The sequence below is a fragment of the Mus musculus genome, chromosome 1 (assembly GCF_000001635.26).
Source record: "Mus musculus strain C57BL/6J chromosome 1, GRCm38.p6 C57BL/6J".
Lineage (NCBI taxonomy): Eukaryota > Metazoa > Chordata > Mammalia > Rodentia > Muridae > Mus > Mus musculus.
In genome coordinates, this window is record NC_000067.6 from 127,972,132 (window position 1) to 127,987,981 (window position 15,850).

Sequence of the window (15,850 nt, forward strand, 5' to 3'; positions counted from 1 at the left end):
AAAGAAGAAGAAGAAGAAGAAGAAGGAGAAGGAGGAGGAGGAGGAGGAGGAGGAGGAGGAGGAGGAGGAGGAGGAGGAGGAGGAGGAGGAGAAGGAGAAGGAGAAGGAGAAGGAGAAGGAGAAGGAGAAGGAGAAGGAGAAGAAGAAGAAGAAGAAGAAGAAGAAGAAGAAGAAGAAGAAGAAGAAGAAGAAGAAGAAGAAGAAGAAGAAGAAGGAGAAGCAGCAGCAGCAGCAGCAGCTTGAGCTTAGCCATCTAAGAGCATTCACTGCAGAAGAGAGTAACGATTTGTTACCTGGCTGCTGGTTCTCTCTCAGTCTGATTCCTGTGACCTGATGCACTACCCAAATAAAAACAGCTCTCTCCCTGTCAATGAGCTTGCTGTGGTTGGGCAGGGCAATATTTTGGTGGCAATAGCAATTTACTGGTTGTGATGCAATATGGTGTTGATTCCAGGAGAGAGCCATCTGGTATTTAAAGATGATTCTGAGAATGGTGTGTGTTTTAACATAGCATTATGCATTAAGGTATCCAGAACTTATTGACTTAATTGGTTAGTTTTGAAACAGGGTCTCATATAGCCCAGGCTGGCCTCAGATCCACTATGTAACCAAGGATGACCTTGAACTTGAAATCTTCCTGCCTCTTCCTCCTGAGCGCTGGGATTATAAGCTTTGGCCACCACAACTGGTTCACACAGTGCTGGGGACTGAAGCAGTAGACTCAGGCATGGTAGCTAAGAACTCTACCAACTCAGCCACATTCCTATCCCCCACACGGTTACTATCTGAGCACTAGAGACAGAAGCAGGACGTACCAATCTCTGGCTGAGATGGCAGTCTGTCTTCCCCTCCACCTTCCAATGCCTCTTCCTTGCTATTAGCCGACTGCTCAGCTTCCAACCGTTCAGGGCATTGCCTTTCACACTCCAAACCAGCTTGATCACTTTTGGAGGTGCTTTCCTGAGCAGCGTCTTCATCATTTTTGTTGTTATCCTGAAGATGGTTGCGGCCAGCTAGGATTACAAAAATACAGTAATTTAAATGTAACAAGCACAGACTAAAGGGTCACAGCTCAATTTTATTAAAAAAATAAAGTTAACAATGTTTATTCAGACTTATAAAATATTTATCAGGAAGGGACTGTTTGCCTTGCCTTCTGAAGGTTCCTTTCAAGATGCATGGATACACAAAAATGTAATCAAACAATGAAGAATGTATCTACAGATGAGGAGGGTGGAGAGAACGGGAGGCAGGGAGGGCAGCGAGGAGAGGGTAGAATCCAGAACTGGAATGGAGCAGTCGTAGATTATTACACATAGCATAGGCCGACAGGGCCGTGCTCTGAGAGCCCTGTCTAAGCTTGGGGCTGCTGCTGAGCCTAGCCCCGGGGCTTACACCATTGGATATACTGTGGATGGAATTAGAGAGGATTATAGACCTTCAGACAGAGGATTGATGATCACAGTCTGACTCTCTTGCTCCCAGGTCTCATCATGTAGCCTTGGCTGGCTTGGAACTCATACAGATCCATCTACCTCTCCCCCCAAAGAGCTATGGTTAAAGGCATATGCAGCCATGCCTAGCTGATGCCCATTATTAAAGGGTGTTTCTGACTGTCCTGCAAGTAAAGATTCCAAAGGGGAAGAGTGGAGGATGCTACTCGGTCTTATAAAGCTGCTAATGGCTTTCAGTGGCAGCAACAGGCCTAGGCGTTGGTATAGTCATGAATTTTGGAGTTTAACAATTGAGAGAAGGTGAGGAGATCAAAGATACCATTGATACTATTTTCAAATTTTTAAATTTATTTTCATTTAATGCATATGGATATTTTACCTGCATCCATGTCATTGCACCATTTGTGTACAGGGTTCGTGGAGGCCAGAAGATGGTATCAAATTCTCTGGGACTGCAGTCAAAGACTGTTGTCCAGTTAAAGCCATGTGGGTGATGGGATTCTGGGTCCTCTAGAAGTATAGCCCAGACAAGCCCGCCTGCGCACCAAAGGTTGACATCTGGTGTCTTCTTCAGTAATTTTCCACTTTATTTTGGTCTCTCATTGAACCCAGAGTTAACTGATTTAGCTTTGCTGGCTAGCCAGCTGGTGAGTTCCAGAAATCTGTCTTTCTCAACGTTCCCAGGGTGGGGATGTATGCTGTACCTGCCTTCTGTGTAGGTGCTAAGATTCAAACTTGGGCTCCCCCCACCCCCGCCCCCAACCACCACCACTAAGACACAGTTTCTCTGTGTAGTCCTAGCTGTCTGGGCTCACTCTGTATACCAAACTCAGAGATCCACCTGGCTCTGACTCTCAACTGCTAGGATTAAAGGCAGCACCATGCCTCAGACTTGGATCTTAATGCTTATGCAGCAAGAAGCTGACTACCTCTTCAGCCCTAAGAATTCTAGCCTGGAACATGTTAACCTTGAGGGCCCCACTGGGTACCAAAGCAGAAAGATTTTGTAGGTTACATTGGATAAAACCACTCTGGCACTCAAATCAGAGATATAAAGTTGGGCAATTTCAGCTGTTGGTTGTTGATATTATCATTCAGTGTATACTATGCCCTATTGATTTCAAAGCAGCTTTCACAAACTGCAGCAACCATATGGCTCCTTTAATGCTTTTGGATTCTACTGTTTCTTCAAGAGTTTTAAGAAAGCAATATTAAAATTTTAATTAGTATTCATTCTGCCCTTTAATACCTTGTGGGTACAAACAAATCAAGGTACCAGCTCATTATGCCAATTGTAATAATGTAAACCTGAGCACTGTCGTGTTGAAACGCACTGTTACTTGAAACTCTTATCTTTTCCCTAAGCAGGCTACTTCACGCTCACAACTGGAGTTTATTTCTTCAGGTTTCTTGGCAGGCTGCTTATTCAATCATAGGTCTAGAAACTTTCACTGTTGTTCCTAGCATCAAAAGGGAAAATGAGAACTATCAAACACATAATAAACTAGGATTTTTTTTTTTCCTAAGCTAGTCACTTTCTACTCTTGCTGTGAGCTAACTTTACAAGTTGCTTTATTTTGATTGCACCAGCTGGGATTGCAGGGGGTCATGTTAACTGTGGCAAGGACATCACATGGAGAGAGTGTGTGGTTCTAGTTTTGTTTCAGAGAACAGGTGCCCACATAACAAATACAGCTACCCAGACGGCCACTTGTCAATTTTGATAGAGCTCTCAGAAGTGAGAGAGGAAAGACTCAGGTTCTGTATTCCTTCGGATTAACACTGAGAGGAGGAGGGGTGGGGAAACTATAACATTAGAGTCTCTTAGTTCTGTCCTGGTTAGAGCCTGCTGTTAGAAGAATGAATATAGAGGAGAACCACTGTGAACAACTATACCATTGTTAAAATAACCTATTTCTAGTTTCCAGAACTGTCAATGTGGCATTTTTTCATTGCCATAAAAATATTCTCTGGAACTGAAAACAGTGAGAATACTAATATTTCTGATATTTTTCTGTTACATTGTATTTATTCTGCATGCATGTATTGGTTAGATTCTTTTAATAAGACCTGAAGAAGAGCTTATGAGTTGTCAAGGAAGAAATATGGCACAATGAATACTGAGCAGGCCAAGTAGTTACAAAATGATTCTATTTAAATATAAAAACCATCTCATTTCCTTAAAAAACAAGAATATCTACTTCTTTCATAACAGCAGGTCTGTGATGGGCAGCACATTTGCTACCATAGCAACAAGGCTTCTCCTGCCCACTGAGCTCACATCCTGTTGACATTATTCAGAAATGCCCATTTGTGCCAAGTTAATGCCAAGCCAGTGGCACTCAGAATATATATTCTTGACAGAACCAGGAGTCATTCACATTCCACAGGGGATGAATCGACAGTCTTTACTCAGGGAACTTCTTATTCGATTTTAAGGGCTGTAGGCCCTGCTGAGTCATGAGGCACTTCTGTAACATTACTACCCAAAGGCTTGGGTGGTCTTTAGGGCACCCTCCCTGCCAGCCTCATCCCCACCTTCCGTACACTCACCAGCTCTGCTCCGAGGGTTCTCACACATCTCACAGTATGGAAGGCCTGGGTTGTTGAGGAATGTGCAGAAGCCACACTGCCATCCCTTCTCAGGAAGGGCTGGAGAAGCCAATGGGGGCTTGACCTCATGGACAACTTCCATGGATGTGGCTCTGGCTTGCAAGGACGGTCCTTCCTCCAGGGCACTGCTGTGGTCCTCGGTGCTCAGGGACTTCAACCTTTTAGCTTCAGGCTCACACCCATTTTTGTCAGCAGTGCTATCACTTGTAGCCATTTTTCTAGGGTCCGAGGCCACTGTAATCTTCTCCTTGAATGCCTCTGGGTCATCACAGGTCGTTTCTAACTGTCTCTTTTTCAGTTTTGGTAAGAAGAATGATCGAATATCATGCTGTTTCTCTTTTTCAAACTGAAATCAGCCAACAGTTATGAAATGGGGAAACAACTGTTCTTCCTAAATGAAAGAACTTAGCATTTTCATTAACCAGACTGACTGGAAATGAATCCAATTATAGTGTCACTCTTCATAAATACACATAACTCAGTGGAATGAACACAGTCATGCACTGAATGGATATAGCCACATACTTCCTATGTGTCTTTGCTTAGCACGTACTGTGTGCTGAACTCATTCAACCCTTATGCTAGCCCCGTGAAGGAGGCTTCGGGTGAGGAAATTAGATAGAGAAGTTATAAAATAGAAATATACTTTATACACTATCTTCCTTAGATGTGCATCTGGTAAAAAGGGGAATTGCATATGTAGAAATTTTAGCAAATAAAATAGTATTTTAAGTCAAAAACCTAGAAAAATACTTCCATGGCCAAATTGTAAACACATTGTATATAAACTACATGACACTCATATTAAAACATTATACTGACCAGGAAACATTTTTCAAATAGCATTAAAATATTTATTCTGACTACTACATGCATATGCATACACATGAATGTGCACTCCCACATGTATTTCACATACCCGCAAACATACAAACACACAGACACAAAGCACACTGACACCCACAAATGAAAAAAGAAAAGCTTTCCTTTGTTTTTAAGGGTTTCATTAACTTCTAACTTAGTATTCTAAAACTTCATAATTACGTACATCTATCTGTGTCTATATAATCTATAAGTATATGCCTCAAAATTCTACTTGCACTCAGGATACTCTATGCCACGTGAATAACATTTTTCCTCTTGTACATTTTCATGATTTCTTTGATAATTTCTTCCTTTCCATTTTGTCTTTCCTTATTTTCTGGGATCTGTTAGTCTAATGTTGGGTCTATCCTTGGCATCTAATTAGTCTCATGTTTTCCTTTTCCCTCAAAAAATATTAAGCTTTTCTCTGCTTAGCTTCCCTCTCAGGTACAGAATTTTTTAATTTGGCAGCCATGTGCATTTTTAAATATAATGTTTATTTACTATGCATAAGTATGATGTGGATCTGTGTGGACACTTGGGTGCTATAGTACACGTGTGGAGGTCAGAGGACAACTTGTAGGAGTTAGGTCTCCCTAGATCTGTGTCATCAGGCTTGGTGGCAAGTGTCTTCATTGGGTGAGCCATCTCCCCAGCATGGTAGTTGCTTGCATCTCCCCAGCATGGTAGTTGCTTGCATTTAGCATCTAACAGTGGTCTCTTGTTCCCTGGTCCTTTTTCACAGGGTTGTGCCTTCACTCACATTTGCGGTACTCAAGTCTGCAGCTCCTAGCCAGAGCTTCTGAAAGATTTTCTTCAGTACCTGTTTTAGTGCTTACTTATTACTTCTGCTAGTCCTTGCCCTTTCCTCCTCAGGCAGTCAGTGGCCCTTGGTTATGCCTTCACATAAAGCGCAACAGGGAGGAGGCTGGTGAAATGGTTCAGTAGGTAAAAGTGTGTACTGTGCAAGTCCCCAATCTGAGTGCAATCCCTGGAGACCTCAAAGGGAACCCCCAAATGCATGGGATGGAAGGGCTGCCATGGAACTCAGGACACACCGGGCTGAGCACCAAGATTTAAGAGAACATCCTGGTTGCGTGTGGGAATTAAAAAAATGTGCTGGGAGGGACCTGGAGTGATCATAACTTCTCACTCTGAACTCTCAGTTTCTGACTTATTACATACAAGACTGATGTCATCAGTTATGAAATAGGAAATACAAGGAGATAAACTGGTTAGCTGGAAGATCAAAAGAAAAGAGGGCAGGAAATAGCATGCTTAGACATATGAGGCCCAGTGGGTGCTGCAGTAAGTTTGAGGAGGGACAGGAAGGAGAGAGAATATGGATAAATAAATGAGTGGAGTATGAATGGAAGAGAGTTGGCCTGGACATCTAGGAACCACTCACATGCAGGTGGAGAAGGCAGCAGGAATGGATGTCCAGCCACATGGAGCAGATTGAGAAGGGAAGAAAAGGTGAAATGAAGACAGGAGAACATTAAGGATGGATGAAGGCAGAAGCCAGACGAACTCACACATGGTAAACAGGGGAAGACTTAGCCTTCCACGATTAAACCCAGTGCAGTTTCAACTCGGCTGTGTGTGTGCGAGGGTTGATGCTCTTCAATTCTGGGCTGTTTTCCTGGGCTACTTTTGCTTTTTCTATCTTTTCTTCCTGAGCCTCCCCCTCCCCGCCCCCTGCCCCTTTCTGGGTGGTTTCCTCTTTATCTTTCCTTTCCTTGTTAAATTATTAATTTTGGCATTATAAAATATTAGTTTCTGTCCATTTGCTGATCTTTCCTTAGTTTGTTTCATAGACATAATAATTTCTTTTGTTTTTCTGTGGCTATTAAAGACACTTCTGCTTTGTGTTTTTCTGCTCCCTTCAGGTCACTGTTTGCTGTATTGGTGGCCCTTTCTTGGCATAAAGAATCCAGCTTTGTACAATGCTGGTGGCCACAACAACCACAACAACCCTGAAGAATCACACACAGGGCCGGAAATAAAGATTTCCTTAATTAAGCTATTGCTAAAAAGATTTCCTTCCCATTTATTATTCTTCAGAGTGTGCACACATGCAGTGCATGTGTGTGTGTGTGTGTGTGAGGGAGGTCGGATGGCGGTGTGCAGGGCTTGGTTCTCGCCTTCTACCGTGCACTTTCCCAGGGTTTAAACCCAGATCAGGAGGCTTGGCAGCAGGGGTCCTGATCCACTGAGCTATCTTGCCAGCCCTAATTACACTATTTAATGTGTCTGCTCATACTTAAGAAGTTACACAAAGAAGTCTTTACAGTATAGCTATCAATAATGGTTCTGCTGAAGACCTTATAGCTCCAAAGAGGATTCTTGGTTTAGTATAGTTGTGTCCTCAAATGACACAGTGGTGGTGACCAGGGAGCAGACCAGGGAGCAGATCAAACAAAAGTGATAAAAGGTCTTACATTAACTGAAGTCTTTCCTTCCATCTGTTTGTTTTCAATTTAGTGAGATTGCCCCCAACTGCCTTTTTCTTAGATAAGCAAATAAAGCATTTGCCAGTGGGATGGCTATTCTTGGTTGTCAACTTGACCACATCTGGAATTAACTAAAACCCAAACTGGAAGGCATACCTGTGAGGGATTTTTGCTTAATTTGGAGTAGGAAGACCACTTGTAATCTCGATCTCTGAGGTAGGAGAGATTACTGCCTTGACTTCAGATCTTTTGAGAAGGGAGAAGACGTGCCTTCAATCCAGACCTTGCCGTGGGAAGACACACCTCTAACTCAGATCTAACGTGGGCCTTGCCTTCTGCTGGAAGCCTAGGTAAGAACTCAGAAGGAAGCTTTGCTCTTTGCTTGCTTGCCCTTGCCCTTCTAGCAAGTCCATTCCTTCACTAGCTTTGGAGCCTACTTCTCAGGAGTCCAGGATATACCTAAGAGCAGGTGAGACATCCGGCCTCATGGACTGAGCGACTCCTGGATTCTTGGACTTTCCTTTCAGTCGGCCGTTGTTGGATTCGCTGGACCACAGCCTATTATTCATTCTAATAAATCTCCTTCCTATACAGATAAAGACTCACTCTATAAGTTGTTAGCGAGCCCTGACTAACACAGTCAGTATAGTTAGATATGAAATGCACATTGGTGAGCCAACACATACATTCAACTGTGTTTAATCCTATCAGAATCTCTTGACTGAATCTCTTTGTTTTACTGCATTATCATATTTGTGTGCCCCTGTGTAGAAGCCTGAGATGTAGGGTGGCTTTGTCAATCAATCACTTTCCCCCTTATAAGTGGAAGCAAGGTCTCTTACTAAACCCAGTGCTCACTGTTTTGGCTTGTCGGGTTGGCTAGTCTGTCCCAATGAGCCATATCTCTGCCTCCTTTGTGCTGGGAGTATAGTTGGGTAACCGTGCCTACCAGACTAGTGGCTTCTGGACACCTAAGCTCTAGTCCTCACACAATTGATTCTCTCACAAACTCATCCCTAGGCCTCTAGTCTACATTTCAAATAATTAGACTTTCCTTCCCAGCTCACCATCAAAAAAAAAAAAAAAAAGTGTACCAGACTTCTTAAAATGAAAGCAGTCTTCCCAACAAAATCCCTTAAAGAGATCTTCCCACAATGAATTCTCAGGTCTTTTGAATATAACAGTCCTCATTAAGTAAGCAACTGACTTATGCTATTTTTTAATTTATTTATTATTATATGTAAGTACACTGTAGCTATCTTCAGACACACCAGAAGAGGGCGTCAGATTTCATTACGGATGGTTGTGAGCCACCATGTGGTTGCTGGGATTTGAACTCAGGACCTTCAGAGGAGCAGTCAGTGCTCTTAACTGCTGAGCCATCTCTCCAGCCTGACTTATGCTATTTTTTCTAAAAGATATTTTTTTATTACATTGGGAGAGTAGCATTTGAGAAATTCTCATTTTGTGCTAGAGGGAATGGAGAGGGGTGCTCAATGGTGAGAGACTGCAGTCAGAACTAGAAGTCAGCCTCTGCTATGCTAAAGGTCACCAGTAGTGTGTGGTAGTGAGGAGGTGACTCCAGTGCATGTGCTGGTCTGAAACCACTTGCCACTGGGTATTACAGACTGAGACTTCAGCAAATCAAGTCCAGGAAGGAGGAAGTGGCTGGAAATAAATCACTGTAATAATTTCTCAAACCAAAGGATATGCCAAGAATATAATTCTTGCAAATAGTGCGTGATCAGTGAGGACTCTAGCTAATTTTGTAAGGATGGCTGATTTGGATAATGAGGAAGTCTGTCAGAGGTAATGAAACTTACACACAGTATCTGGCTGCAGGGCTGCCAGAAGCGGGAAGGGCTGGACAACCAGAGCTTTCCTTTCCAGCCCTCAGTTAGAAACCTGATTCCTAGCATCAGTTGAACTTTCTGATTAGAGCCTCTGGGCAACTGAGGAGGAAGTTACTGATGAGGGCTTTTATGACATGGAGCAGCTATGACTGGCAGAAAAACAAGACAGAAAATCTCTGTGATACATCCTAGAGGTAATTATATATGCTGGTTGGGAACAGAGAAGGGTTAGTGATCTATGTCCTTGCAAGCCACAGACAGCCTCTAAGGGTCTGGGAAGCCTCTGCGACTGACCGTATACACTTGTTTGAACCATGCGTGCATTTTGTGGGAAAGGGTCTTTATTCCCTCCATGGTCTCAAAGGAACTCAGGATCCAACTAAGGTGAAGTCATGAGAATACAACATCTTCAGACACACTTATGGTGTTACTAGCTCCATTTCCCTCACCATGTTAATGTGGGTAAAGAGGGACTGGGTGTTCCCATGTGAAAATGCACACTAGTAGTAAAGGAAACACACATAAGAGTATATGGCTCTATGTGTTGCAGTTGTGCATGTGTGTGTATGGTAGGAGCGATGCTCCTGACTCTACAGGAAGGCTGAAGGACACTGCTGTATCCTGTTGTATTTCTCTCTTGACTTGAGCTCTCTCCCTTGAGCTAAGGCTTCTCACTAAACTTAGAATTGACCACTTTTCAGAAGGGACTGGTAGATAGCAAGCCCCAGTGATCCTTCTATGTTAGTTCCCCACAGTGCTGAGGTTGTAGGTGTTGGGGGCCATGCCCAGCCCTTTAAGTGGGGGCTGGGAATCTAAACTCTGGGCTTTGTGTTTGCACAAGTACTCTTATCCACTGAGTCATCTTCCCACCCCAAGGGAACTAAGTGTGAGTTTTATTTTTTATTTTCTTTGTTGAGAGAGGATATCATATATCCTGGGACACCACTGTGGTGGGACAATGGGTGGAGGCCACCATTTCTGGCTTCCTGTTTTGTAAAAGTATCCGAGTACTTGTAGATTCCTCTGCCTTCAAAGGCTAATCCTTTACAGTGTGATGGGCACACCTGCAGGGTGACTCCTGTGCTCTGCCTGCCACTGCAACTCTACTCTGAGAAAGAGCTGGCACAGGAGTGGTCACACAGCGGAGAGTGGGACACTGGATGAGGTGAGTAAAGAAAACATGCACAGAGTCCAGGAAACCACTGTACCAGGAGGATGTAAGGAACTTGACGGAGAAGCTGGAGAGGGCTTAGGGGGTTGAGAGCAAGGACTCTTACAGAGGATTCAAGATTGGTTCCTAGCACCCACATCACACAGTTCACAAACACCTGTAACTCCAGCTCCAGAGGTTCCTATGCCTCTGGCCTCACAAGCACACACCTACCCATTCACACCCACACTAACAAAGCCAAACAAAACCTTAAAGAAAAAGAACTCAAACACCATGCAGCTGAACACAAAACACACTGTCCTTAGTACTTGGAGATGAGACACAGCGATGGCACTGTGTACAGACAGGACATGCAGCAGGCAGGCAGGTGTTTGGGACATGGAGAGTTAGTCAGGGGACATAGTTTCTTATATGATACTGATTTGTAGACACATACACTATATTAAGTTCACAGGTCTGCAAGATACTGGCAGAAGCAGGTATGGAACACCGGCGAAGGGAGGAGGGCCAGGAGTTCAAGGGCATCCATGGCTACAGAGACCCAGAAGCTTAGGATATATAAGAGGCTGTTTCAAAAACAAAACAAAACAAAACAAAACAAAACAAAACAAAACAAAACGCTTCCAGTGATCTTTTTTTTTTTTTTTGAGATAGAGCTTTATGTACCTTGGGCTGGCCTTGAACTTGTTATATAGCAGAAAGAAAAGTCCAACTCTTGACCCTCTTGCCTTGAGGGCTAAGACTGTAGGCAAGAGCCACAATACCCATTTCTCTAACGATTTCTGTTTTGTTTTCTGAATTTTATTGTTGAGCTGAGTTTTCTGATGAACATCCACTTTTAGTGTTGGTCACTGTTGGGACATGGTTCAGGAATGCAGTCATGTGAGAATTCTGAGGGCTGTGAGCACACTCCAAGGAAACAAGAATTTGAAGGCCTGATCTCAGGTTCTTCAAAACATAGAATTGTTCTTGGAATGTCTTTTCATGCTCCTCCCAGGTGCAGGAGTGGGTTTATGTCAGATTACTCATTATTGCTTGCTGATGTTATTCTGGTAAATATTTAACTATCCTATCTATGCCTCTATGGAAAAACATGTCTTTGCTACATGTGGCTTGTCCTTATGATTGTATTCAGCGTGAACTCACAGGAACTTTACTTGGGTGACCTTTCTTAATCCTCAGATCATAAATTGTCTGATGCTTTGAATAAAGTTGGATATTATACGAGACTTTACTCTGCCTTACTTACTTCCGGGCTCCATTCTCCCAAGTCCCACCCACCTCTAGGGATGTGGCAGTGACAGTCCTGGAGCTCTCCTTGGGTCCATGGCTCAAAGCATCTGAGGAGAAGGTACTACTATTTCCCAAACAAACATGTTTTCTAAAAGCATTTGTCAACAATGTAACTCCCCCGTGACTTACAGGTTAAGGGTTGTTGGTCTCACCACAACAGACCAGGATCTCCAAAGATCAATATCCATCCTGACAGCTTAATGTTTAGCACTCAAATCATACTGCCAGGTTGATTATTGTTTTTAAAACTCAAGTTATTAGCTTTAATTTTGTGTGTATGAGGGTTTTGCCTTGTGTGTATGTCTGTGTACTAAAGCGTGTCTGGTGCCCAGAGGCCAGAGAGGGTGTGGACCTTCTGCTATTGGAGTTATGGTTGTGAGCTGCTGCATCCTGGGAGCTGGGAACTGAACTCAGGTCTCTGCAATAGCAGCCAGTGCTCTTAATCATGAGTCACCTCTCTAGTCCTGCAGCCCAGGCTTTGTAATGAATGACTTTATTATTTCTACTCTTTTTTTAGAGAGGCAGTAACACAGAAAGATAAAATATTTTTATGAGCTAGCAAAGCTATTTTATTGAATAGCTTATAGCATTCTTGCATTTAGAAAAGTCACTGTAGTAATACTATGGACAAATATCTAATTTATCAGGACTATTTGTCCTTTAATTATGGCAAATGAGTCTCTGTAGGTATGATAAGGAACTTAAAAGTACGCATTTCTAAACAGGTGATAGGATCTTACTTGACAGACATTTTCATCATAAGTGAGAATCCCAGAAATGAAGCCACACCTATGTTCAAGAGCCTACAAGGGCTAATTGACTGATTAGAACTTCCTGGACTGTGGAGGAGATAAAAGTTGCAAATTTGGAGCCAAAACCCATCTTGGGTAAACTTTCGTATCCCACTCCCAACTCTGTTGGATACCACACAGCCTAGAACTTGCAATGCAGACCAGGCTGGCCTTGTATTTGCGGGACCTTTCTGCTTCTGCCTCCTGAGTTCTCAGATTATAGGTATGTACTACCATGTCTGGCTCCCTGGCCTTCTTATGGGAAGTTTTCTGGGATCTGCAAACATATGCTAAGCTTCCAGCTCTGGCCAGCAGACAGCACCTGACAACTACAGCAGATATTTCCCAACTCTGCTGTAAGCTGTCTCCCTCCTGGTGCTACTGCTGTGTCAAAATGCCTTGACTTACTTATGACTTGTTTTCCTTCCATCACCATAAAACTTCATAGAACTGTTTCCACACTGGAACTTGCTATTTGGATCGACCTGAATACATGCTGCCAGGCCATAGCCACCCAGATTTATCTTGATTATAAAGCATTTCTTCGGGGTGAAAGCTACTTTTGCATGGACAGATAGAAGAAATTTCTCTTTGCTTACACAGCTAACAGTCACTGTGTCCCTATCCTCTGTTTAATAAACCAAAAGAAAAAGGTTGCCTCTGGCGAGAAGTGCTGGAGTCAGAACTGCAAGATGCTCCTGACGGTGTCTGCTTTCTCTGAGAGGCTGGGGACCTTTATCAGGGTTTTGCCTCTGGGTAAACACAGGATCCTTTGAGACAAATCTCCTGGCCTTGATGCCAGCATTGGAAGTCAGTTATTAGAGCTGAAGGAGTGGAAGAGAAAATGCAGTGAAACTCATAAAAACAATGGTGCCCTTCAAAGCTAGTGCTGCTCCAGCAGAGGCCGACGTCAGGGTTAATAGACCCTGATCAAAAGGCCTCTGCAAGAAGCCATCCTGCCTCCTGTCATGGCTCCATTCCTAACTAAACTAATAAATGTGCTCTACAAATGACCACCAGGGCAGCATGCTGGCCTCCAGAAAGATGCTGAACACATGGCAGGAATTGCAACTGAAGATCCTTCACACCGTGAACTCCAGAAGAGTGTTTTCAAAGGAAGAGAATGACACAGGAAGGGCTTAACCCTCTGACTGGAAGACACATGGATTTAAACTACCCTGAAAAAGAAGTCTCTACTTTCTCCATCTTTCTAGATGTTCCTAATAGATCCATGTAGCCTAAAACAAAACAAAACAAAACAAAACAAAACAAAACAAAACAAAACAAAACAAAACAAAACACCAACCAACCAACCAAAAAACCCCAGCAGTGATCCACTCTTAGATACACCTAGTCTTTCTCTTCAGAAACCCAGAACAGAGAACAAAACAAACCAACTCTACTCCATGCTGGTGTAAAACAAAAGAAAAGCATAAAACAGAATAAAGACAGAAATAAAATGTGGCTGGCAAACGGCTGGGGGTTGGGGACTAAAAGTATCTGTTGCCTGCTCAGACAACCTGAGCTTGACCACTGAGAACCACACGGTAGAAGGAAAGAAGAGACTCCTGCAATTTGTCCTTTGATTGCCATATACAATGTACATATTCACTTTTCTGTGTAAATATATATATGTTTGCATGCAGCTTTTCACATTGAAAAAGGGAGCACCGTAGTAATGATATCTGAAAGGAGTAAAAATAATACTGATTTTTCAGATAGTATCTTATAGAAAAAGAAAGTAGGAAGCTAGCCCCTTAAAGGAAAAGCCAGTAACAGGTCTGGGCCAAATAATTTTCAATATAGATTTGGGATATTTTGTTCCCCAGAAAGCAAGGAAGCCCTCCTAGAATTATGGGGCTGAAGACATGGTTCAGAAGATAGAGTTAGTGTTGGGTAACTAATATAATGACCTCAGTCCAAGTGTCAAATACCCATGTGCAGATCAGTAACCTGTGCCTGTACCCCCAGCACTGTGCAGTATGGAAACAGGAGACTCATTGGTGCTTGCTGGCTGTCAATCTAGTTCAAGCTTCTGTGAGAAGACTGTCGCAATGGAATAAGGGTGTGTGTGATAGAGCAGAACACATGATATTCTCTTCTGGCCTTCACCTGCATGTGCATCTATAGATGTAGGCACCTTTTAACACACACACACACACACACACACACACACACACACACACACACACACACACACACACACAGAGGCAGACATGCATGCACACACATGTACACATGTATACATGCACACACAAATAAAGGTTCTTTATAAAAATGCAGGTAATACACAGAGCTATAATGATAGAACTAGAAAAACCATCATTCAGAACCAACTCAGGCAAAAGTCACTGATGGACGCTGGAACCACTGGGGGATGTGGGAACAGGATGGTCACACGCTCCGAAAATGTCTAGCATGGAGAATTTGTCACAGATTTGGAAAGCAGCTATGCTCGCCACACAGCACCAATCACACATATCAGTATGGTCTACCTTATTTTATTGATAAGTCTTGGTTGGTTTTGTTTTTGTGACAGAGTTTTGCTATGTAGCTCAGGCTGGCTGGAATTTTATGACTCAGCCCCCTCAGTGAAAAGCTTTTCATGTTTTTATAGTCGGCATTTCAATCTTTTCCTTTATTACTTGTGTACTGAGGCAAATCTTTATCCTTCCCCACCTTCAAGGTCATAAAAATATTTTCTCCAGTATTATCTTCTGAAGGTTAGAGTCTATTCAGGTTGTTTTTCTAGACAGCCGAGCCTTAAGTTTTGAAACTGTTGGAAAATATAAACGAGTTCAGTAGCAAAGTTAAAATTTGCTTCTTCGAGTTTTTCTATCTTTAAATAAATAGCCTTTCAAAAACATAAATAATAGAGAATTGCTGCTTAAAATGATACAAGAGAAAGTACATTTTCCAGGCATTAAAATATATGGAAAGGGTCTAGAGAGATGACTCAGTGTGCAAAGTATTTTCTGTGAAAACTGAAGGACCTAGGCCTGGGTGCCCAGGACCCAGGTAAAAGCTGGGTATGGTGGTACCAGCTAATAACCCAGTGGATGAGACAAGAGGACCCCAGCTTGCTGGCTTCGGTGAACCCAGAACAGCAAGCTACAGCTTCACTGGTAGATTCTGTTTTTATGAATAGTGGAGAGCAACAGGGATAGATATCACATGTTGTTGATCTCTCGCTCTCTCTTTCTCACACACACACACAAACACATACACATGCACGCACGAATGCAGAGAGAAGGAGGGAGGGAGGGAAGGAGGGAGGGAGGGAGGGAAGGAGGGAGGGAGGGAGGGAGGGAGAGAGAGAGAGAACATACATAAGTAAATAAGAAAGTGGAAAAGAACG

The 15,850-nt window shown here is 43.0% G+C and overlaps 1 protein-coding gene across 12 annotated transcripts in view; it reads right to left on the reverse strand.

Annotated features, from left to right (window-relative positions):
- Zranb3 (zinc finger, RAN-binding domain containing 3) overlaps positions 1-15,850 on the reverse strand; it is a 148,875-nt gene that overhangs the window by 17,953 nt on the left and 115,072 nt on the right. For 11 of the 12 annotated variants that reach the window (XR_001784077.1, XR_003954872.1, NM_001285945.1 and 8 more), the window contains 2 exons: positions 4,008-4,413; positions 816-1,013 (listed from right to left, as the gene is read on the reverse strand). Coding sequence is in view for 10 of the 12 variants with exons in the window: in NM_001285945.1 (NP_001272874.1) it covers positions 816-1,013; positions 4,008-4,413 (604 nt within the window). In the remaining 2 variants the exon portion in view is untranslated. Of the gene's footprint in view, positions 1-815; positions 1,014-4,007; positions 4,414-5,269; positions 15,269-15,850 lie in introns of those variants that run through there. The other variant, XM_006529416.2, reaches the window with a different exon arrangement.